This window comes from Diceros bicornis, chromosome 7, assembly GCF_020826845.1.
Source record: "Diceros bicornis minor isolate mBicDic1 chromosome 7, mDicBic1.mat.cur, whole genome shotgun sequence".
NCBI classification, from domain to species: Eukaryota; Metazoa; Chordata; class Mammalia; order Perissodactyla; family Rhinocerotidae; genus Diceros; species Diceros bicornis.
Window position 1 is genome coordinate 23,021,335 of NC_080746.1, and position 25,956 is coordinate 23,047,290.

The 25,956-nt window shown below is 41.7% G+C and overlaps 1 protein-coding gene across 6 annotated transcripts in view; it reads right to left on the reverse strand.

The window, feature by feature from the left end:
- Positions 1 to 25,956, reverse strand: part of TTC12 (tetratricopeptide repeat domain 12) — a 68,180-nt gene that overhangs the window by 31,538 nt on the left and 10,686 nt on the right. For 3 of the 6 annotated variants that reach the window (XM_058545198.1, XM_058545199.1, XM_058545200.1), the window contains exons 3-7: positions 16,879 to 16,951; positions 5,407 to 5,570; positions 4,825 to 4,846; positions 4,125 to 4,202; positions 3,161 to 3,282 (exon numbers count right to left, since the gene is read on the reverse strand). In XM_058545198.1, the coding sequence (XP_058401181.1) occupies positions 3,161 to 3,282; positions 4,125 to 4,202; positions 4,825 to 4,846; positions 5,407 to 5,570; positions 16,879 to 16,936 (444 nt within the window). In that variant the 5' untranslated portion in view covers positions 16,937 to 16,951. Of the gene's footprint in view, positions 1 to 3,160; positions 3,283 to 4,124; positions 4,203 to 4,824; positions 4,847 to 5,406; positions 5,571 to 16,878; positions 16,952 to 21,077; positions 21,371 to 25,956 lie in introns of those variants that run through there. The other 3 variants (XM_058545201.1, XM_058545202.1, XM_058545203.1) reach the window with 3 other exon arrangements.

Consider the following 25,956-nt stretch of genomic DNA (forward strand, 5'->3'; position numbering starts at 1 on the left):
GGGTGGGGGAGGATGGGAGAATTGTGGGGGCAACTGCTTAAAAGGTATGAGGTTTCTTTTTGGGATAATGAACATATCCTAAAATTGATTGTGGTGATGGTTGCACAACTCTGTGAATATACTAAAAATCACTGAATTGCATACTTTAAATGGGTGAACTATATGTTATGTCAATTATATCTCAGTAAAGCTATTACAAAAAAAAGATAGAAAAAGCCTGCTTCTTTCCTCATGAGCGCAGCAAGAAGGAAGAGATATAGGAAATGGGCTGACATGTAAGAGTCAGATCATCACCAAGAGCCCTCGGTGCCAAACGCCTTGGGGCACTCTTTTGGGATCCCCTAGAATTGGGGAAAATCTTGAAAATCAAGAATTGACTCAGAATTCTGTGATCCACTGAAACTAAACTGAATTTAGCTCATTTATACTTTCAAAGAACTAGTGGCATATAAACAAATGAAAGGCTGTGTAGCAGCAAGCACAACGGCTACTATACCCGCGGTATGAATTATTAGACACAATAGGTGGTCAATAATTTCTTTTCAAGTTGCAGTAAGTAGACTCTAAGCACTCTTCTTTTGGAAAGTTCCCTAAAAAGCAGCAATGAGCACCCCATTGTATGAAAGGAAAACCAGGCACCAGGAGGAGAAGTGGCTTTCCCAGGGTCCCATCAGTCACCAATAATAGAGTCAATACTACATGTAGGTTTGCCCAGGATCAAAACTGTCCCAGGGCACTGTGACATTCTGAACAATAAATCTGATGAGATATTTACATGGTCAAGCCAATTATGGGGTCAGCATTATAACTCATGGGGAATCTAAGCATTCAACCAAAGTGAGGAGGGCGCAGGCAGTAGCCAGCTAATGAATTTCTGCCATGCAGCTCTTTGCATCGATAGAAAGGAAGCTGCTATGCAGTGCTTTCATTAACTCGGGTTCTGTACTAATTGAAGATGACGACTCTTTGAGCTGTCTGTTCTATAAAGCACCATCCTTTCCTCCTGGGTTTGGTGTTTCATTTGAAAGTCAGAGGATGTAAGAAAGAAACTGGCATCCTTCTAGACAGCCATAATCACAATTCCATGACATTGTTATTCAGGATACACACAGACTCTGAAAAAGTCTATACGGGTTTAACAATTTCTCTATATAGCCTTTTACTTTTTCTTTTCTTTTGTATGTGTGTGTTTTTTTTAAGGCTTGGATTCAACACCCTATAACTTCCTCATTCCCTTTTGCTTTTCCACATTTTAAAAAGAACTACTTTCCCAAATGGCAATTAAACTCCTGATTTATCTAAATTATACCAGCAAGCTATTGATCATAACATTAGCTCCAGGAGAAAACAAAGCCATGAAAGGGTAGATTTTCTCTCTAGCAAGCAGCAACACTCAATTCACAGGGTCCTTATTAAGTGTTTTCTAACACTGCATGCAAACAGAGGAGGCATTTTAAAAATAGTCAATGGTTCAAATGATTCGTAACACCAGGCAGCACATTTTGCATTTATTTGTCTCTGAATAAGATTTCTCTTTGGGAAAGCTGGACGGAATCGCCTCCCCAAAGCTTTTCATTGCATTTACTTATTTTTATTCACATTCTTAATGTGATTCTCTAGAACTAATCCAAGTGCTGCTTAAACTTGAGCACAGTGAAAATGTAACTAATTTAGATGAATCAGATTATAGACTGTCTGAATTAGACATAAGTCTGAATTACATAACATTTTAAAAGCAATTCAATTTTATTGCTTTCAAATAACTTCAGAGCAACAAGACTGAACAAGAATCAGTAGGTAAATGTTTTAGAGAACAAATCTGGTGATAAATAAAAAGAAACTCTAATTATTATATTAATTGTTTGCATTCAAATGTGTCTTTTGAAGTGTTAACAGAAACTTAATTCCCTTAACTGGACTTACTGTGCCTCCAGTGTTATGTAACTTAACAAGGATTTATTGAACATCTGTTATAAATAAAGCATTGGAGGGGAAAGTATATGGTGGGTTTTGCCCTCAAAAAGTTTATAATCTTGTTAGGGTGATAAAGTGTACACTGTTAAGTCAACCTCTCTCCATTTTATTTACCAATTCACACAGTTGGAGCCAGGTAAATGACACCTCACCTCCAGTCTGACTGATCCAAACTGCTGAACTAATGAGGTTACACTGTGTTTGGATTTATCATTAAATCACTGTCACTTCCCAGGCTTTTTGACTTCCTAATGTCCCATTTCCTGCTTTCAACACTCTTCCTCCACATACCACAGAAGGACGTTCTTAATCCTGAGTTACAGAAATTGGAGCTGATGAGGGCTCTGCTGCATCCTGTCCCTCTTGTAAATGACATGCCGTCAAGTTCGTCTCACACAGGTCCTGCTGACATATCCTGACCATCGGATAATCATGTCCGCCAATCTGCCAATTTTTCAGGCCTGAGCAACAGAGAGCTCTACCACACACAAACCCAAGTACTTTTCAAAGAAAAGGTCAGAGGTGACATTTTTGTTTCACCTGAGAACAATCAACCTTGCCCCTTCATTAAATAGTAGATAGTAAACATCTGGGGGTTTTTACCTGGCATTCCAGGAAACTAAGCTCGTCTGTGATGTAAAATTGAGGTATTAGAGATTTCAGAAACTCAAAATTTCTGAGAAATTGGCTTTAGGCCCACCAGCTATCCAGTCTACTCCACTCACAGAATCTTGATACAATGAGTAAGAAATTAACAGGAGAGTAATTCTTAGGAGTTTAGACTCCCATCAAAAAAGGAGGCTGAACAAAGCCAGGGGTGGCAGAATTTCAAGGTCTCATAGGTCACTTCATTCCACTAGTTTTCTCCTTTATACACATGGAAAAGTGCCTGGTTACCCTCAGTGATGTGCTGCAGCTGGCTTATACAATGGAGAGAACTGATTACGTGTAGCTCTTCCCACGACCTCTTTCAATGATTTCAAGTTGGTGGCTTCAAATTGGACCACGGTGGAATTGGCGAGTGCTCCACATGAATCAGCTTCCCCCACACCCTAACCAGAGCCGCTTGTTAAACATTTACCAGCACACCACTGGTACAGTCTAGTCTCATCTTTCTCTGATGTCACAAGTTTACTGGGTACTGTTCCCTGAGAAAACCCCATGGACATGTTCTTGGCTCACTGACCTGGGCTCGGTTGGTGTACAGCACCTTCATGTCCTTCAGCTTTTCCAAACCCTCACTGTAGCACAGGACGGCCGTTTCATAATCACCTCTGACAAATGCTTCATTCCCCTTTTCTTTTAGGGCTATGAAAATAAAAGTCATACAGGTGAGCTCTCCCCACACACTAGAAAATTCTTTCAGACTTTACTTTCTTGATTTTCCAACTCTACAGGTCACAGCTTCCATCGATCCAAAGGGGACCTGTCACTTGTTTCTCTGCAGATATTTCAGGATCGGCTTCTTTAAGTATTTTTTCTCCAAATTCCCTCCAAGTGTTCTAAGTAGCTTCTCAGAAAAAGTAAATATTTCTACCTCAAGGCTCAGAACCACTCCAAGCTTGCCACAAAGACCAAGCCTCCACATTCAATGTCTCATAAAGAAGGTCAAATAACTAATTGTCTAGCAAATACAGAATCATTCAGATCTGCAGCGCACCACTGGGTAGAATAAACCAAGTGCTAAAAGCATTCTCTGTCACCTATGTCCCGTGCCACACACACAACTCCATCTCTTTCTTTTCCTTTATTTCTCCTGCCTTTTCTCAAATCTTTGCTTTCCTGTTGCACTTTTCTTTTCCACTTCTTTATCTACCCCTCAGGCTAGCCAGTGGTACCTCACTCCCATCCTTCCTTACTTGTATTGTTTAGTACGGCTCAATCTGATATGCTTAAATCCATCTACATGCTTTAGAAAGATGTTTGACTGTGGAGGCTGACTGAGGGGATGTCTTACTCCCCTGCTGTCTGTTGCAGCAGGAACAGAGAACAACCCACCAATGGCTTCTACCTGGCGGGGTCCCACTGCCTCAGGCCCATCATGAACCCACCGACTGGGAAGCTTGATCTCATCAAACATCAGCATATAGACTCATGTGCTCTTTCTAGCAAATCATCCCAGCTATTGAAAAGTGAAGACTGACAATTACCATCTGCTAAGACTTTGTTTTCCCTTCTTCTCTTGGCACGTTCCTTTGCATCCTTCTCCATAGATGCCAAGAAGGCCTCTGACAGCAGAGTTATTTCAAATGTTAAAAAGAAAAATCCAAATACTATAATCAGTTCTTTAGTTCAAATTCAGAAGAAAGCTACTTTAGAGTTTTACAGCCACACTTCTCATGCATACACATGAAGTACACGCGCGCACACACACACACACACACACACACACAGATTCTGAGGCAACTAAAATGACATTTTCTTAATTTGACATTAAATGGTAATCTGTGTGATGTATTATTATACATGATGGCTATGTCTGTGCTTCAAATACGAATTATGCCTTTTAAAAGAGTTTTTCTTTGAAGACAGACTTTTTTGTTCCATTTAGCATAATGAGCTTCTGAGCTGAGCAACAGAGAAACTATGTGGATCCCTTGAGCAGCTAAGAGTAAATTGGGTGATACAGAATAACTGAATTCAGTTTACAAAAGATTGGCCAGGAGAAAATAGAGAAAAACCTCCGAGCACTGTCCCTTCTGACCGCTTGTCACAGAATTGGGTGATCGGTAGGTTTTTGTTCATGGGTTGTAAGCCTACAGGCTATAATTTAAGGGTCTGGAAGCTACTATCAATAAATACTGATCCTAAATAAATAATACACCTTGGGAAGAGAGATGCTGTCCTTACCTGAGTTTATTTCATCTGCACTCTGCAGGGCACAGGTTATCATAAAAACAAAGAAACAAATTTCAAAAACTACTCTCTGATTTATACATATATAAGTAAGAAGGCAGATCAATTACAAGTGGGGAGTGGGGTCATTTCCTTTAACCACCAATACTGAAGGGCTCAAAATGCAGGGGGCTTTGCTTTAAATCAGGAGATCTGATTATGGGCACAGTTGTTTTGGGGCTAAGCCTACAGAAACAAAGGTGAGCAGGTCAAGAGACCCCAGCTGTGCTGTATGAGTTGAAAATATGATCTAGCAGAATATATTACCTTAACAGCTTAAATATGGTCACAAGCTCAGCGGGTGGAGAGGCCAAATTTTCATTAAAACAAACCCGAAGTGTTGTTTAAAGATGACCAGAGGACCAAGAGAAAAATCAGAGTTTATACTTTCTTGTGGAAACTAAATCTAGCGCATCTAAAATAAAAAAGATTATTTCTGCCTCACCAGACATTTGAGATTAAACTACTACTTCCTCTGCTTCAGTGCAGACCCCTCACTGTATCTGCTTATACAACTCCATAACAGAAAAGGGAAACCTTCGTAGGAGCTTGTGGAGGACTGATCATGGTCCTGTTCACGGTGGTCCTACATTCATCCTCCTCTTGGACTTCCTCTGCAAACAGTAGTCTCTTTTCTGTCTCGAGGACAGCTTTCTCTCGTACAACCGGGTCATCAGAATTCATCTCCTGGATTAAACTGGCTAGAGGAAAAATCAGATGTGAATCACTCAAACAAGATCTTCAAAAGGAAAGACTCTGATCACTAGAAAGGATGGTGTAGAAAATTCACAGGGAAGAACCTTTATTTTTCCAGCTTTACTGTGACGTAATTGACATATAACATTGTGTAAGTTTAAGGTGTACAATGTGATGATTTGACACACGCATATAGCGTGAAATGATTCCCACAAGGTTAGTTAACACATCCATCTCCTCATATAATTACAATTTTTCTTGTGTGTGAGGACATTTAAGATTTACTCTTAGCAACTTGCAAGCATATAATACAGAGTTGCTAACTATAGTCACCATGCTGTATATCAGATCCCCAGAACTTATTCATCTTATAACTGGAAGTTTTTACCCTTTGACCAACATCTCCCCATTTCTTAAAGAAAGTTCTGAATTGAAAGCAAAAATTAGAACCAATGAGAAAAAATTAAGAACAAGATTTGTTTTGCCTGGAAAAAGCTGCAGGAGAATTTAACTATGGCCTTCAAGGAACAGAGTTTTAAGCCATTTATTTAATTCAGCAACAATTTATGGAGAGCTTATTATGAGTTAGATATTATGCTGAATGTTATAGATAACAATGATGAATAAAAAAGATTCTTATAGTTGAAGAGCTTAAATCCTGTGTGGGAGACAAACAAATCTTGCCCACATGCTGAATTCCCTTGTCCTTGCACCTCACCTGCCAGACAAAATTCTATCTCTAGATGAATCCAAATCTCCACTTCTCTAGGCCTTTGTTAGGGATGCTGAATACTGATAGAGAAAGGCAGTTGGACACCAGGGGGAATCGGTCCTAACTCAACTGGACTGTCAATGATGCTCAGCAATCCTACTATGCTATCCTAGGCAAGTCATCCTATCGTTCTCCCAGAGACTTTTAAAAAATTGTCTCCAAACTAAACCTGACCATCTCAAACAGATCACCTGGCTTATTAATGGAGGGAGGAAAGAGATGCCATCAAAAAGGAACTCGACTTCAACAACCTGCCATCAAAACTACAAATCTACATCCATCTTTCCTTCCTACTACTACAAGAAAATGGTGTCCCTCTTTCCATTTGAAGTTAATCCATCATCCTATGCTCAGAATGCCATCATCCCATTTTGCATAACCATAACCTTGCATCACCAATTAATTACCCCATTTCCGCAATATTTTCAACCTCTCCCATTCTACCAGTTTCTTCCCACTGTTTTTACACACTTTAAATCTCTCCAATGCCCTATCTCCTCTTCTTCACAACTAAACTTTCCTTTTGTGTGTTTGTGAGGAAGATTAGCCCTGAGCTAACATCTGATGCCAATCCTCCTCTTTTTGCAGAGGAAGATTGGCCCTGGGCATACATCCATGCCCATCTTCCTCTACTTTATATGGGACACTGCCACAGCACGGCTTGACAAGCGGTGTGTCGGTGCGCGCCCGGGATCCGAACCTGTGAACCCGGGACGCCGAAGCGGAGTGTGCGCATTTAACCGCTATGCCACGGGGCCAGCCCTACAACTAAACTTCTTAAAGGCATTTTCCTATTCCTATTTCTTCATTTCCCACTGAGTCCTCAAGGAAATTTGCTTTCATATTTTTTAGTTGACAAATATTTCAAACATACAGAAAATAATATAACAGATTTTGTTTGTTTCTACACCATCCGTAAGTTAATATGTATTCTTCTCCAGCATGTTTAATGCTTAGTACTTGTATCTATTAGCTTTTGCTGCATAACACACCACTCCAAAACTTAGTGGCTTAAAACAACTACCATTTATTTAGCTTTATTTAGTTCATAATTCTCTAGGTCAGTAAATTGCGCAAGGCTTAGCTGGCCAGTTCTTCTGGTTTCAGCTGGGCTCATACATACATCTACGGTCAGCTGTCAGTCAGCTAAGTGGCTCTGCTTCTGAAAGGTGGCTGGCTTTTGTCTGAGTAACAGGAGAACTAGGGAAAGCATGTCTCATCTTCCGGCATGAGGGCAAGACCCAACGCACACACGCATTTCAGCCTCTGCTGGTGTGATCTTTGCAAACATCTCTTTCGCCAAAGCAAGTCACATGGCCAACCCAGATCCAAGGGATGGAGAAAGAGACTCCACTCTTGATGGGAAGAAAGGAATTTGTGACCATTTTTGCAATCTACTGGAGTATTTGTGTATGTATATATACTTAAACATCTTAAATAAATGGTTTTATAAAATGTACATTCTTCTGTAACCTACTTTTTCCTCTTAGTATGCTGTAGAGATTTGTCCTTAATAGGTATAGTTCCAGTTGCTTCATTTTGGTCATTGTATATCCCATTGTTAATCCATTCTCTTATTGACAAACATCCAGGCATTTTTTAATTTTTTGTTAGAGCAAATAAATACTGAATTGAACACCTGTGTACGTATTTCCTTGTGCATATATGTGACATATTCTTCGAGATGTGGCTGTACTAATTTTTGCATCTACAAGCAGTACTCACAAGTTCCCATTCCTCCACCTCTGTGTCAACACTTGCTATTATCAAACTTTTAAATTGTTGCCACTATAACGGATGGGAATGGTATCTTATTAATGTTTTAATCTGCATCTTCCCACATATGATTGGGATTGAGTATCTTTTTACTGGTTTGTAGGCCATTTGGATTTCCTCCTCTGCAAACTCCCTGATCCTATTCTTGGCCAATTTTCTATCGAGTTTTTGTGTTTTTCTTATTATGATTTCTCTATATATTCTGAAGTGTTATATGTATTTGCAAACATCCTCTCCCAGGGTATGGTTTGTTTTTTCATCTGCTTTTATGGAATGTTTTATTGAAGAGATTTTCTTTTTAATGTGTTAAATGTACCAATCATTTTCTTTACAGTTTATGCCTTTTGTGTATTTTAAGGTTACAAATATACTCTTGTGTTGTTTTCTAAAAGTTTTCAAGTTTTGTTTTTCTCATAAAGGTATTTAACACACACGGAGCTGACTTTTGTGTAGGGCATGAGCACCATTCGTTGAAGAGTCCCTGCCTTCCCCACTGAGGTGTCCTGTTGCCCCTGTTCCTTGTGCGAATCTGCTCCAGGCCCTGCATTCCATTCTGCTGGATTACTCGTCTTTTCCAGCACCAAAACTTCCATGTATGTCACTATAGCTGTATAACACATCTCGAACATCTGGTAGGGAGAGTTGTCCCATCTTCTTATTTTTCTTCAAAATTGTCTTGATTGAACAACAAAAAAACAAACAACCCAATCAAAAAATGGGCAGAGGAAATGAACAGACACTTCTCCAAAGAAGATATACAGATGGCCACTAGGCACATGAAAAGATGTTCAACATCACTAATCGTCAGGGAAATGCAAATCAAAACAACACTAAGATACCACCTCATGCCCGTTACAATGGCTTATAATCACCAAGACAAAAAAACAACAAATGTTGGAGAGGATGTGGAGAAACAGGAACCCTCATACACAGCTGGTGGGAATGCAAACTGGTGCAGCCTCTATGGAAAACGGTATGGAGATTCCTCAAAGACTTAAACATAGAGATGCCCTATGACCCAGCCATCCCATTACTGGGAATCTATCCAACGAACCTGAAATCAACAATCCAAAGAGGCTTATGCACCCCTATGTTCATTGCAGCATTATTCACCATAGCCAAGAAGTGGAAGCAACCTAAGTGTCCCTCGACTGACAACTGGATTAAGAAAATGTGGTATATATATACAATGGAATACTACTCAGCCATAAAAAAAGACAAAATCGTCCCATTTGCAACAACATGGATGGGCCTGGAGCGTATTATGTTAAGTGAAATAAGCTAGAAAGAGAAAGACAAACACTGTATGATCTCACTCATATGTGGAATATAAACCAACACATGGACAGAGAAAACTGTACTGTGGGTACCAGGGGCAGTGGGGGTGGGGGGTGGGCACAAGGGGTGAAGGGAGTCATATATATGGTGATGGACAAACAAAAATGCATAACCCAAAATTTCACAATGTTAAAAACCATTAAAATATCAATAAAAAAATAGAAAAAAAAATTGTCTTGATTATTCTTGGCCCTTTGCCTTTCTATGTGAATTCTGGAATCAGCTTGTTGAATTCGAAGCACAACACTTTTGGAATTTTGATGTAAATTGTACCAAATGTATAGAATAATTTGAGAACTGATATCTTTGCCAAATGAGTCTTCTTATCCATGATAAAATGAGACTCCATTTATTTAGATCTTTTATGTTTTTTAATTAAATGTTTTTATTAACTGAACTCCACACTTTATTCTATTTCATTAATTTCTCCCTAATGTCCTTTTTTCTGTTCCAGAATCTCATCCAGGATATCATATTACGTTTAGTCTTGTCACATTGGGCTGTGACAATTTCTCAGTTTTTGATGACTTGGACAGTACTGGTCAGGTATTTTTTGTAGAATTCCTTCAATTTGGGTTTATCTGATGTTTTTCTCATAGACTGGGGTTATGGGATTTTGGAAAGAAGACCACAGTACATTATATCAATGGTACATGCTGCCAACATGATTTATCATGATGTTAATCTTGATCACCTGTCTAAGGTAGAGTTTGTCAACATTTTTCACCTTAAAGGTACTTTCCCCCCTCCCTTTCTACACTGTATTCTTTGGAAGTAAGTCACTAAATGTATTTCACATTTAAGGGGTGGAGAGTTATGTTCTACCCCCTAGAGGGGGTAGTATCTACATAAATTATTTGGAATTCTGTATGGGAGATTTGCCTTTTGTATATATGTATATATGTACATATGTATTTAGTCATCATTTATATCACTATGGACTCATGGATATTTATTTTATACTTTGGATTATGATCCAATGCTACATGGTTTGTTTTGTTGCTCAAGTTATTCCAGCATCGACCATTACGAGCTCTTTCAGTTAAATTTTTTTTTTTTTTTTTTTTTGGTGAGGAAGATCAGCCCTGAGCTATCCTCCACGCCAATCCTCTTCTTTTTGGCTGAGGAAGACTAGCCCTGAGCTAGTATCCGTGCCCATCTTCCTCCACGTTATGTGGGATGCCACCACAGCATGGCCTGACAAGCGGTGCATCGGTGCGCACCCAGGATCCGAACCAGGGCCGTCAGCAGTGGAGCATGCACACTTAACCGCTACACCACAGGGCCCGCCCCCTCTTTCAATTAAATTTTATAATTTTCTTCATAAAGATCTTGTATATATTTTGATGGATTTATTTTGGCATGATAAATGAAGTCTATCTTGAAATTACCTCTTTTAATTGTTGCCAGTATATAGGAAGCATGTAAGAATGCAACTGAATTTTAAATATTAATCTTCTATCCAACAATCTTTCTGAATTTCCTTTTTTACTTTAATAATTTATTTGTAAATTTTCTTGAATTTTTCTCTGTAGACTCTCACACTGTTCAGGGATAATGACAGTTTCATCCTCTCAAACTTTTCTAATTTTTATTCATTTTTCTTGTCTTATTTCCAGAACACCCAGTAAAACATTAAATAAAAGCAATGATAGTACTTTTCTCTTGTTCCCAACTTTTAAAAGAATCCTTTTGTTTTACCACAAGTATGATGTTTGCAAAGGGGTTTCAGTCAGTATTCTATAAGTTCTATTCTCAGGTAGATATGGATTTTTACCATAAATGGGTTTTGAATTCTATCAAATGTTTTATTTTTAATTTTTGTATCTGTTAAGATGATCATATAGCTTTTCTCTTTTGAAATGTTAAAATAAAAAATTATATTAGTAAATATTCTAGTGCTAAACCATTCTTGCATTCTTCAGACAGACTAACTTGACTGTAATAAATTATGTTTTGGGACGGCCCCGTGGCTTAGCGGTTAAGTGCATGCGCTCTGCTACTGGTGGCCCGGGTTCAGATCCCGGGCGAGCACCGACGCACCGCTTCTCCGGCCATGCTGAGGCTGCGTCCCACATACAGCAACTAGAAGGATGTGCAACTATGACATACAACTATCTACTGGGGCTTTGGGGAAAAAAAGGGAGGAAGATTGGCAACAGATGTTAGCTCAGAGCAGGTCTTCCTCAGCAAAAGAGGAGGATTAGCATGGATGTTAGCTCAGGGCTGATCTTCCTCACAAAAAAATAAATAAATAAATAAATTATGTTTTATTTCATCACTGGATTTGGTTTTCTAACATTGTATTTGAGACTCTTTAACTATATTCATAAATAATATTGTCCCGTATTTTCTTCTAGTACTACACATTTTTGCTGTTGGTGTCCAAGGTGTCTAGCTTCACACAATGATTGGAGAGTGTTCTCTGTTTTCTATTCTTTGGAAAAATTTGTGTAAGATGGGAATTATCTGTTTTTTGACTATTTGGAGGGACTGACTGTAAAACTATGTGGGCCTAGTGCTTTTTTGTTTTTTCTAAAACAGTTTCAAACTTACAGAAACGTTGAAAGTACAGCGCAAAGGCCATTTTTTTTTTCTTCCTGAATCATTTGCGGGTAAGTTGCCCCATGTATTTTAGTAGGTATTTCCTACAAATAAGGACATTCTTGTTTTCCTCTATAACTACAATACTACCGTTTAAACCAGGAAGTTCATGCTGATACCTTACTCATCCTCAGGCCCCATTCAGATTTCATCTCTTGTCTTGAAAGCTCCTTTATCACAAAAGGACCCATTTGGAATCATGAGCTGCTATCGGTCGCCCTGTCTCTTTAGTCTCCTGCACTCTGGAACAGTTCCTCCGTCTTTCCTTGATGTTCTTGGCCCTGACACTTTATTATGGGCCAGCTATTTTGTACAACGTCCCCAGTGTGGGGCTGTCAGATGTCTCCTCAAGATTAGATCGAGGATTTGCATCTTTGGCAAGAATATCACAGAAGCAATGCTGAGTCCTTTTCGTTGTTCTTCTCGTTCTATTGGTGGCTCACGATTCCTATTGTCTCATTACTGATAATGTTCACCTTGATCACTAAATTAAGGTGATATTTGCCAGGCTTCTCTATTGTAAACTTACATTTTTTTCCCTTTGTAACTAATATATATTTTGTGGGGAGATACTCTGACATTAGGTAAAAATTCCATTCCTCATCAAACTTTTATGCACATATTAATTTATATCAGTAATGGATTTATGGTTTTCCAGAGGTTTGTCTATTTAATTAGTAATTTCTTAGAACCACTTTTAACTTTATTCATATTTTCATTTTATTTTTTTTTTTTCTATTTCATTAATTTGTTGCCATTATTATTTCCTTTCTTTAGGTTTATTCTCTTTGTTCTTTTTCAAACTTCCTGAGGTAGATAACTTACTCATTAATTATGTCTTTATTTCTACACAATCATTTATGACATAAATTTCAATTTAATTATTATTGCATCCCCTAAATTCAGATATTTTTCAATTCTAGATATTTGATATTTTGCAGTATGTTTATGTTTTATCTTTGACCTATGTGTGATTTAGAGTTACTTAAATTTTATCTTCGACCTACATCTAATACAGAAATGAAGGATAGGAAGGTTGCTAATCATTTTTTTGTGTGTGTGTGAAGAAGATTAGCCCTGAGCTAACATCCGTTGCCAATCCTCCTCTTTTTGCTGAGGAAGATTGGCCCTGAGCTAACATCCGTGCCCACCTTCCTCCACTTTATATGGGAAACCACAACAGCATGGCTTAACAAGTGGTGTGTCGGTGGGTGCCCGGGATCCCAACCGGCGAACCCCGGGCTGCCAAAGTGGAGCGAGCGCACCCAACCACTACACCACCAGTCCGGACCCCCGGTTATCTTTTTCTTATTGATTTCTAACTCAATTGATTCATGGTCAGAGAATACAGTCTATATGATACAGGTTCTCTGGTATATGTTGTTTTGTGGCCAAGTTCATGCTTTTTATGAATGCTCCACGGTTCTTGAAAAGGGAAATTGTTGGATGGAGGGCTATATATCCAATAACACAGCATGTTATTTGTGTTGCTTAAATCTTCTAGAATTCTACTGTTCGTTGGTTGCTTGGTATTTTAATCTCCCACTATTATTGTGGATTTCTCCTTTCCTCCTTATAATTTTGTCAAGTTTTGCTCTTAGATTTTCTTTTTAATTTCTAATTTCTTTGTGCTGTATAGATTTTAAAGCTATTTATCAGAAGCTTGCAAATTTAGAATTTTTGTATCTTCCTGGTGAATTTTTCCTTATAAATTATAGCCTTTGCTTTAAAGTCTATTTTGTCTGAGGTTAATATTCAACATCTACTTTCTTTGGACAGTATTTGCCTGGTGAATACTTTTCGATTTGTAAAGTTTCGACTTTTCTGAGTCCTTAAGTTTAGGGGTGTCTGTTTTATATAGCACAATAACTGGATTTTTAAAAAGCTATCTGACAATCTGTTTTAACTGGAGATTAGTCTATTTTACTATAGTTACTGATACATATTTGGACTAATCTCTACTATGTTTTATGCCTTCCATTCATGGTTCTCCCCTTCCTTTCCTGTCTTCATCGGATTCATGGAGTTTCTTTACTCCCTTTTTACCCTATACAAGCTTACATCTTAAGCTTTACTTTTCTATTCTTGTAACGGTAACTTTTACCATTTTAACAAACATACTTAACAAAATTGAGAGTTTGACATCTATGATGTTTTAGCCAGTCTTTCTAGACGTTTTGTAGGGGGAGGGTTTTTAGATTCTCTCATCAGTAATATCGCTGGAAATAGAAGGCCCCACTTACTCTTCAACTCACTAAAATTTGGTTTCTCTTGCTCCAAAATTGTTCCCACCAAAGTTACAAATGATCTCCATGTTGCTACACTTAGTGATCATTTTTCACTGCTTGTTTTGATGGAGCTCTCCGAAACAACTGACAACGCTAACCACTTCCTTCTCTATGAAACGATCTTTTCCTTCTGCTTCTTTAACACAAAATTCTCCCGATTTTCCTCTTACCTCTTTGGCCAATGCTTTTTGGTCTCCTTTGCTTGCTCCTGCTCTCCCTCTCCTACCCACCTCTTAAATTATGTGATCCTCAGGGCCCTGCCCAAGCCATCATCTCTTTTCTATACCCCTTTCCCAGATACTCTTGTTCTCTCTCATAGCTCCAAATACCATTTATATGCCAGTGCCTTCTAAATTGACATCCCCAGCTATATTCTCTCTCCTACGCTCAGACTCACAAAGCCAACAGCCCTCTGAACATCTTCACCAGGACGTGTTACTCACCAAACTCGACCTGCCCATCCTCTTTCCCCTAAAACTGTTCCTCCTTCAAATGCCCCCTCTCTCAGCAGATGGCCCATCCATCCAACTGTCATTAGACCCAAAACTTTCAGGACTCAATCCTGCATCTCTGTTCTCCCTCTGCCCTCACAGCCATCAAATGCTAAATCTTGCCAAGTAAAACTCCTAAGTATATCTCAGATTTGTCTACTTGTGTCCATTCCTACTGCTACAACTCTAAACCCAGCCACAGTCTCTTTCCCTGGAGCACCATAATGGCCCCCAAAGTGGTCTCACAGCACCTGGTTTTCAGAAGAAAACCATCAGGGTATGTGTGGGGAACTGGAGGCAGTTGCTGCTGCTCAAGAGTGAGCTAGGGAGAGGCAAGAGGTAAAGACAAGGTCACCGGAGGACTTAAGTCCTGATGAGAGCTGGAAATTTATTGTGACTGCAGAGAGAATCCAAGCAGAGAAGCGTCTGGGTCAGATTTGCATTTTAGATACATTACTCTGTGGGAGGTGTAAGCCTGGAGGCAGGAAAAACAGTCAGGGGGGTTGTTGAGAAAGTCTGGGTAAGAGAAACAGAACAAAGGGAGGGTTAGAGAGGATGGAGCTGGAGAAATAAGCCAAACTTGATGGCTGGTTGAATGTAGGGCTGAGAGATGGGAAGAGTCCAATGTGACCTGTAAATTTCTGGATGGTTGTGCCATCAACTGAGACTAGAATGAAGGCGAAGGTAGGAGAAGTGGGTTTTATTTGGGAGGAGGAGGACAGAGGGGAAAAGATGACCAATTCAATTTTGGACACATTAATTTTGCGGCATTTGTGGGATAGAGTGGACATGACATTGGCATAGAGGCTGAGGCTCAGAAAGGAAGGCTGGGTGGCAATTGAGATGTGGGGGTCATCAGCAAACAGGTAGTCATCAAAACCATGTGCTTGGTTGATCACCTGAAGAGAAAGGTGAGCAGAGGGCCAAGGCCAGAACTCCAGGGAACAACATTTAGGGATGGGCAGAGGAGAGGCCCACGATGAGCACGAAGAACGCATTATGGATATATCATTTATGAAGTTACCCAAACTATTTTTTAAACCATTTTATTCTCTAGACCCATCAGTCTGCTGGAAGCAGCAATTTCAACATACTTCTTTTTTCTTTTTCTTTTTTTTTTTTTGGTGAGGAAGATCAGCCCTGAGCTAACATCCATGCCAATCCTCCTCATTTTTGCTGAGGAGGACTGGCCCTGAGCTAACATCTATGCCCAGCTTCCTCCACTTTATGTGGGATGCCACCACAGCATGGCCTGACAAGCGGTGCGTCGGTGCACGCCCGGGATCCGAACCCCGGGCCGCCAGCAGCAGAGCACGCGCACTTAACCACTACACCACGGGGCCAGCCCCTCAACATATTTGTAATTGACATGTAAGGTTCATTTGATTGTTGGTTTGCTTGTTTCTATCCTCAGACAAGTTCCCTGAAGTTTGATCAGGAACTGACTGCTTTGGAATCTCTTGAATGTGATCTGTAGGATCAGAGTATGTCCTCTGAGATCCCACCTGTCTGAGCTGAGGAAGGGGTCTTCTTGCTCAGAGGAAGAGAGACAGGGGTACGACAACCATGAGCCATCCATATAATTTACGGATCCTGAGGGAAAGCCATTTGATTTCACCTCGCCAGCTCAAAATCAGAAACGGCTCTACCCTAAAACAAGAGGGATCACAGCCTGCTCAACGAGCTCCTGAGTGATGGCCTCGAAGAGAACAGCTAGGCTTATTGGTGATGGGGAAATAACAGCTCCTTTTGACCTGATTCTCCACAGAAGGGAACAAAATATGGAGGAGAGCTGTCAGCCTGAATTCCATTCAGATGTTAACAGTTCTCTAATACCGATTAACAGCCAGAAAATACCACCCCTGGCTCCCATATTACTTGCTTCTCAATACCCTTTCTGTTTAATTTCAATTACATTTTTTCTTAAGAGTCATAAACCTGTCAGGCAACCCAGGAGTTAACGTGGAATAATCATTTCTCTTTAGTCCCTCCACCTCTCTATAAATTTAAGAATTTAATTTGTTTATGATTTACTGGTACTTACTGATTTCATCCACATTTTTAAGAAATTTCTGCAAGTCTTTCTCTTGATCGTCAGCCATTGTGAAACAGAGTCCCTGAGGAAGGCAGCATAAATGATGAAAATTAATAATAATAAAACACTAAACAGAATTTGTCAGGCTGATTAGCCTTCTAAAACTAAGAGCCAAGTGATTATTTTTAAGACGGATTTGTGTCTACAAATGTCATGAAAACCAGCAGGGTGATCTATTTCACTCCAATTGCTGGTAAGGCCAAGGGACACTCATTATTTGTGGTGATACTTCTGGAAAGCTGCCAGGCCTCCCTCCACTGGGAAACGGCTCTGCAAAATGTTCCTCCAAAGCCAGTATCAACCACTGTGATTCAGGGACCTGGCGTGAAGGAGCCCAGGAGAGCAGCTGACAGGCCAACAGGGATGGAATAGGATGCTAATGCTCGACTTTGATCATGACAGGCTGTCCCAGCCAGAAGCTTGGACCTGGCTGTGTGACAGGGAACCAGAGACGGGACAATTTGCATCTACATGTCCATACTTGTTTAAAATATAAGCTTCTGGCTTGTTTCTGAGTGGAGAGAAGCTACAAATTGTCTGAAGGGATTAGAAGTTGATGGCAGAGTACATCAGCATCTCTTCTCCTTTCTGGGTACTTTAGATTTATTACCTCTTAGTTGTTTTTTTGTGTGTGTGAGGAGATCAGCCCTGTGCTAACATCTGCCAATCCTTCTCTCTCTCTTTTTTTTTTTTGCTGAGGAAGACTGGCCCTGGGCTAACATCTGTGCCCATCTTCCTCCACTTTATATGGGATGCCGCCACAGCATGGCTGGCCAAGCAGTGCGACGGTGCGCGCCCGGATCTGAACAGAGGAACCTCGGGCCGCCACAGCGGAGCTCACGCACTTAACTGCTTGCGCCACTGGGCCAGCCCCCTCTTAGTTGTTTTTGAGTGAAAAGGCCCCATAGTGTACCCAGTGGTTCCCAAAGGTTCATCCACAGACATAAAAATCATCCAAAAACTTGTTAAATATACAGATTCTTCAGCCTTAGCGCCAGAGCTTCTCAGCCAGTAAGCCTGAGACAGTACCCAGGAACGTAGAGTTTTAAACACCCTCCTGTTGATTCTAATTTACAGCTAGGTTTAGTAGTAGTATAGTCGTGAAATGCACCTATCATTTGAAATCTGCCACGAACAAGCTGTGAGTAATTAGATCTCTCTGAGATGCCACCAATTACAAGCTGGGTGACTCTGGTTAAAGTCACAACCTCTCTGAGTCTCAGAGTCCTCCTCCATTCTATGGACACGGTAGTAGAAACCGGGAGGGCTATTCTGGGGATTAATTTAAAGTGCCAGGCACCACGCAATGAGTGTTAAACGCGAGGCATCCTTGTCTATAAAACGGGGGTGGGGCTATGTGGCTTAACTAAACGATCGCCAGAGTTCTTCCAGGTTTAACATTTCGGGCTCCCACAGAACGGGGGCCTCATGAAGTAAGTTAACTTGCCCAAGGTTACAGAGGCAGAGGGCAGGCTCAGAACTTCTAGGGCAGGGATCTAAGGGCGCGCACTGCCTGGGCAGTGAACCCACGACAGGAAGGGAAGGCCAGTGCAGGGGGATGCCCAAGACCCCCGGCGCTCCGAGAGTCACTCGGTAGTACGCGGCCGCCCGCCGGGAGCCCGGCGACACGCCCTCCACGGACGCCCCGCCCGGCGCAGAGAGGCGGGGCCGACGGCACCGTTGCCCGGCAACCGCTCCACAGCGTCCAGCGGCCCCCGTGCCCGCCAGAGAGGCCCCAGCCCTCAGCCGATACCGTCCCATCTGCTGGGGCCCCGACCAGCGTCCTCTGCTCGGCTCTGACGGCCAGATCAGGACCAGGTCCGAGGACAGACCCCGGGCCACCCCGCTGCACTGACCTGACGCTCCCAGAGTTGGACAGGAAATGACGGCAGTGGGTGGGCGGTGACTGACCTGGGCTGGTGTGGGGCGTGTCCAGGGGCGGGGCCAAGGGCCAGGGGCCGAAAGTGGGCTTGGCCGGGCGCTTAGATGCGCCACTCTGGAGCTCTGGTTCCGGAGCGTGCCGCCAAGTTCGTGGCCGCGGTGGGGTCTGGGATGGGGGCCCGATGGGGGCCCGGGAACAGGGAGGAAGCGTAAGAAGCTCCGAGTGGCCCTCCCTGGTGCCTAAATCAGAGCCAGGTTTTCGCTTCTTTTTCTTCTGAGGAGTGGCGACTCACTCACATTAGCTTCATATCCCTGGCCCAAAAGGATGAAAATCTCCAGTGTACTTGGGAGAGACAGGCTTGGGTGTGAAGCACTTTTGCTTATTGGTAAATGTGAGACCTTCTGGGAGTTATGTGACCTCTCTGATCTTCAGTTTTCTCATCTATAACATGGAGAAATGGCACTTTCTCGTAAGGTTTATGGTTAAAGCGCCAGGCATCTAGTCAGTAGGAATAAGCGGTAGTTATTATCCAGGGAATCATAGATTTAGAGCAAAATGAGACAATGGTCACATTCACACTTTGAATACATGCACACACCCTTAAAGAGATTCCAGTCTATTTTTTTTTTAACGAAAAGTTCAGTATTATGTGCTGGATTAAAAAGGGAGAAAAGCAGATTTGGGGGAAAGTCCCATCTTGAGTTTTGCTGATATTCAGAAAACACTTGGGATTTCTAGGCAAATTTGTGGATGTTTTACAGAAACCTGTTTGGTAGGGACTGAGGCCCCCCTGGGGACCGACCTCAGCAGGAGGAGAGTGGGGTCCAGGCATAGCCAGCTAGGTCCGACGTTGATTGTGAGCACAGTCTGTTGACTCTGTCCTGTGGCCTAGGCCCCATCAGATGCATGTCTGAGCCCCGTGGAGAACAGGGGGCTGTTTGAAATCCCCACGGGCATTGGTACATGCAGGCCTGCGTGGGTCCTCCCCTAGTGGAGGACAGCACAAGGGGCCAGGGCATTCTCTTGGCAGCAGACCAGGTGCAGCTTTGGCAGAGTGAGTCCTTTAGCACACCGGCTGCAGCAGGAGGCCGTGGGACCTGGGGGACCCAGCGGTATAGTCACAGCAGCTGTCCTGAGGGCCTGAGATGTCTCATGAGAAGCAGCAGAGAGTGGAGGTGTGTCTGGCACAGCAGGGTGGTTAGTGGCAGCCACCCCCTGGGGATTCTCAGAAAGACGTGGGATACTTGACTGTGACCTTAGAGTCTGCAGGAATTGATGGAGACAAGAAGCAGTGACAGTTAGGTTAAAAGGTTATTACTGTTAGTATCACCCCATTTTCCCCTCAGTCGTGTGAGGCCTTGAGCACACACAGGCACAGTCTCTTTTTTGTCTCTTTGGAGATAACAGTCTTAAATCCAGATCACTTACTTTCTATTCCGCTGCTCTTTTCACCAAACTCCTGCACCTGGACTCCAGAGGGACCTGTCCACAACTGATTATACCACACAACCATTCATTGGTCAAATGTGGGTGGTCTACAGTGCACCAGGTGCTGTGGAAAGTCCCCAGAGTGTGGACTCATATTGATCATGCGCTGAGTGGTTAAGAGCCGGGGCTCCAGAACCAGTCCATCTGGGTTCACATTCCCAGCCCTCTACTTATTAGCAGTCATTAAAATACTGCTGAGCACCTCGCAAGCATCTGAGCTAGGTGCTGGAGATCTTTTTCTTCCTCGTTACTAGTTCTACTATCACTAGCTGTGTGACCTTGACAAATTACTTAATCTCTCTGTGCCTTAGTTTCCTCATCGGAAACTGACTTCCGCCATCTGAGGATGGCGTAGGGTCGATCTCAAAGGGTTGCTGTGAGAGGTACTTGCAAGGTCAAGTGCCCAGAAAATGCCTGGAGCATTATCAAGACTCAGTAAACATTACTATCACTCCTACTACCGTGATTGGTATGCATTGGATAGTGCTTCGGAGCCTGGATTGTGCATAAGAATTACCTGGGGAGCTTGTTAAATTGCAGATTCTGTTCAGCAGGACTGGGGAGAGAGATTCTGTGGTGATACCTCTTTGTGAACTGTCGCCACACGGAGTAGCAAAGTGCAGACACTTTATTAAATGCTGGGGATGTAACGGAGTACAAGTGGTACTGTATTAGCCTGGGATCTCCAGAGAAACAGAATCAAAAGGATAGATAGATCTATCTATCTAATATATATATATATATATATAAAGAGATTTACTGTAGGGAATTGGCTCACATGATTATGGAGGCTGAGAAGTCCACGATCTGCAGTTGGCAAGCTGGAGACCCAGGGAGCCAATGGTGTAAGTTACAGTCTGAGTCCAAAGGCCTGAGAACCAGGAGAGCTGATGGTGTAAGTTGCAGTTCAAGTCTGAGTCCGAAAGCAGGAGAAGACGGATGTCCCAGCTGAATGTAGTCGGGCAGAGAGAGTGAATTCCTTCTTGTTCAGCTTTTTATTCAATTCAGACCTTCAGTGGATTGGATCAGGGCCACCCACATTGGGAAGGAAAATCTGCTTTACTCAGTCTACTGATTCAAATGTTAATCTCACCCCAAAACACTCTCACAGACACACCCAGAATAATGTTTAACCAAATATCCGAGCACCTCATGGCCCAGTCAAGTTGACACATAAAATTAACCATCACAAGTACCTAGTCACCAGACCCAAGGAGTTTATCACCTAAGGGGGTTAACGGTCAATAAACAAATAATAATTCAAATCTTCACTGTGATAAGTGCTATGAGAAGTAAAGGGTGAAAACAAAAGTAGCAACGGGTGCTATGAATGCCTAGTCTCCAACCTTGGAGATTCTCCCTGAGGACGTGACGCTTAAGCTGAGACTTAGGGGCCAGCAGGCATCACCCAGTTGAAGAGGGAGGTAGAAGCAGAGGGGACAGTATGGCAGTCAGGAAGGAGCCTGGCATGGACAAGGAACCAACAGGAGGCCAAGCTTGGCTGCTGCTTAGAGAGCAAAAAGTAAGTAGTTCAAGAGGAAGCAAAGCCCAGGTCACACAGGGCCTTTGAAGGGTTCCGGATCTTTATCCTAAGTACCATGGGCAGCTTTCAGGGGGTTTTAGCAGAAGACTGACGTGCTCAGAATTTGTTTCTTCTTAGAAAATCATTCTGGTTGCAATGTGGAGAATGATCTGGAAGAAGGCAAGAGGGACACTGAGAGACAAGTTAGGAGGTTGTTGACAGTGGGTATTGGTAGACGGAATAGAGAGGATTAGATCAATTTGAGATGTATTTTGGAGGGAGAATTGACAGCAGAGAAATATCAACAATGACTTTAGGTTTCTGGCTTGAGCTGGAAGGGGGCTGTCCATTGGCTGAGGTAGAGAAGATTGGAGGAGAGCCAGGTTTGGAGAAAAGATAATGAGTTTAGATTTGGCATATTCGGTTCAAGATGCCTATGAGTTATTCAAGTGTAGATGATGAATAAATTGATAATTGTCCCATAATATTTACTCTCCTCTTGTTCAGATCCTCCAATTTTTAGCAAAGCACAAGGCAGCTAGAATAGACTGTATTTCCCAACATTCCTTACACATGACTAAGTTCTGATCAATTAGATACAAGTAGAAATGGTGGGTGCTACTTCTAGTAAGTGTCCTAAAAAAGGATTCCCTTCTCCTTATGTTTCCTTCTTTCATTGGTTAGAATGTGGACACAATGGCTAGAGCTGGATTGGCCATTTTGGACCATTGAGGTAGAAGCAGTATGTTGAGGATGGAAAGTCACAAGGTGGAAGGAGCCTGGGTTCTGACGGTCATGGAGTTATACCGGTTTTGGACTGCCTAACTCCGTATTTGTATATGTAAGAGCCATTTAACCCCAACAATATGTCAGCTTCTTGGAATATAAAGACTTCCATCTTGGTTAAGTCACTGTTTTTTGGGTTTTCTGTCACTCCCAGCCAAACCTAATTTTAACTGATAGGGAAGGCACTATTCATTCATTCAATTAACATTTTTTTTTAAGTTGATATCTAATTGTTTTTATCACAAGTCCAAATCCAAATGATGTTATGCTAACATAATAGAAATATTGATATTTAATAATAAAACATGTCAATTTTTAAATAAATTTTGTCCAACGGACTCTAAACACCAGAGCAGTTTGACATTGAGATCATGTAATTAAGAAGCACATGAATGACATTTTCTTATGTTAGAAGTTATTTTTTTAATTGAAAACCACTTTTATTTTTTTAATTTTTCCCTCCCCAAGCCCCATTACATAGTTGTATATTCTAGTTGTAAGTCCTTCTAGTTCTTCTTTGTGAGCTGCTGCCACAGCATGGCAACTGACAGACAGTGGTGTGGTTCCATGCCCAGGAACCAAATCCGGGCCACTGAAGCAGAGTGTGCCAAACTTTAACTGCTAGCCATCAGGGCTGGCTCTAGAAATTATTTTTATAGTTAGAAGTTATTTTTTTTCTCCTTGAAGTCATATTTTCATTTATATCCCCCCACACATGCACACACTTAGAATGCTATCCTAATATAGAATATTTTTATGCTTGAATGTCTTTCACTGATCATCCCATCATAATTCTCTGCCACAGAAATATCGACAAGCATTGTTAGAGTGTTTGCTTTAACTGGATACCATACTATAAGTCAGGGCTGCAGCCCCTGTCCTCAGTGAACTCACAGTCCAGTGAGGAAGATAGATGCATAAACAAACTATTATTGAACAGTGTGATAAGGGCAGTGATGGTCTAGTGCTTAAGGAAGAAGGAAGGAGAGGGAAATGGTGTCAGGCAAGGCCTCACAGGAATAGGAATTTACAAAGTAAATGTGTAAGCTGAGCATGCGTGGAGTGTTCCAGGCAGAGGGGACAGAATAAGTGAAAGTTTAGAGGCAGGAAACATCATGCTGTGTGTGAGAAAAAGGGAAAGTTTAAGGCAAGAGTGGTGAGAGATGAGCCGAGAAATATGGGTAGGGCACAGGGTATCAAGGAGGGAAGCTAGGAAGAGATGAGGTAAGAGCCCAGGCAAGAGATAGGAGAGATACCTGGGCGGGAGGGTTGCAAAGGAGGGAGCAGGTGTGCTTGCTCCTAGGTCAAGCTGGAATAACAATACTCAGCAGCCACAGACACTTGTGGCTTCTTCAGAAGTCACTTCTGTCTTGATGACTCCTACATAGATCCCACCAAGCCCAGACCTTGCTCCAAGCCCCAGCGCTATAAATCCCACAGGATAACTAGACTATGAAGCTCTTGGGATAGGGATTTTGTTTTACTTTGTCTTAGTATTCCCAGCACCTGGTTCTTAGTGGGAACTAAATAAAGATTTGTTGAATAAGTGAGTTAATTTCTTGTTCTGCATGGAGAAAGGCTCAAATCTAAGTTATTCTAGATGGAAAAGGAATAAGGGTATTTATAGTTTCTCTACCTCAGGCTTCCCAGAGAGGTCCATGCCGGAGGACAAATATGGTTACAGTGACAAAATATGTTTCAGGGTAAATCTCACGCTTGACAGATTGGTCACTTTAAAATGTCAGAAGTCCTAGTAAGCCCTGGGTGGTCACCAGGTTATCTGCAAAGATTCCAATTTTCCTCCTTCCAGGCACACAGTAGGATCTCACTTCTTGGGGGCCAGGCGACTTGCTTTGTTCAATGCTGTGTGGGAGGAAGTGAAGTGGGCAGAAGCCTGTGAGAGCCAATGTGTGATTCACCATACACAGCCAGCCCTTCCCCCTGCCCCAGCAACCAGATGGTGGAGGCTGTGCCTGCCTGAGTCCCTGAGTCCTCACATGACCAGAGATGCCTGTCTACCTTTGATGTACTTGTAGCTTGAGTGAGCAATAGACCATTCTTGTTATAATCCACAAAAATTTTGGACCTATTTGTTATGCAGCATAACATACACTTTCATGTCTAATATGGCCACTCAAACCATTGCTCTTCACTTGCTAATGACAAAATCTAGGGACCTTGTGCATGAATGTACATAGATTATCATCATTGTGATTTACATTTTAAGTGTCAATGCCTGCATTTTCATACATATTCAAACACATAGAGGAAAACAGACTTTTAAAATGCCTGTGACTCACATTTCAAATATATTCCTCCTAGAGAACCTTTATGAATCATACTTTCACAACTGCTACTTCCCCCGACCTGCATCCCTTGTGTGGTACTTACATTTTACTTTTTCTTTATGTCCTCAATAAAAATTGGAGAACATTTGGTCACCTTCCACTGAACAGTAAATCTGAGACTTCGAGATTATTAAAAGCCATCTCTCCTCTCTTTTACTCTGCTCCCCCTTTTGTGTAAACAATTCTAGCTCTTTGCCTTTTCTCATCAATAATACTTGATAAGCTTAGGAGAGACAAACAAAAACAATTTTTTTTCCTGAGGACAACTGCATGAGGAATAAAGGGATCTTGCCTTTGCCTGCTGGAAGTAAAGGGCGTAGACAAGGTCAGCCTGGAGCCAGGAGCCAGACTACCAGGCGTCCTGTTGGGCAAAACCCCTCATGGTTGCTGGGACTGCAATTCATTTGATAACTTTGGCTTCAAGATTTGGAGGGAGAGGAAGCTGAAGGAATTTAGCACTGTTTCTTTTCACCCTGCAGAGATTTCAAAATCACATTTGATTTTTTTCCCCCAAACATATGTCCTTTCATTAAAAAGAAAAAAGTAGCTAAAATTCTTGCCTCTCGAGACCCACACTTTGCTCTTTCGGTTCCCATCTTATTATAGATGAAGAAATAATTTCAAGACCTAGTCACAAATTTAGTCTGTGTGTTGTTAGGCGAAAAGGGAGAATTCCCTCCCACCCCTTCCCTTAAGGTCCTTATGGCTGGTCAAATAATTAAAAAGGCAGGTTAATAGGAGAAAATAAAACAAAGTTTAATAACATGTATACATGGGAGAAACTCAGGAAAAACTGAGCAACTCGGCCATCTGGCTGAAGTTGCTAGCTTAAGTATCTTCAGCTAAAGACAAGGAGGATGTTGAGGGTAGTGGTTTGGGATTTCAGAGGGGAGGAAAACAATTTACATGGAGATAGAAATGCAAATGTTTGTTAAACAAGTTTTGCTGGGCCAAAAATGGGGTTTTGGTGTCTTTCTAGCACACCTATTTTACATTGTACT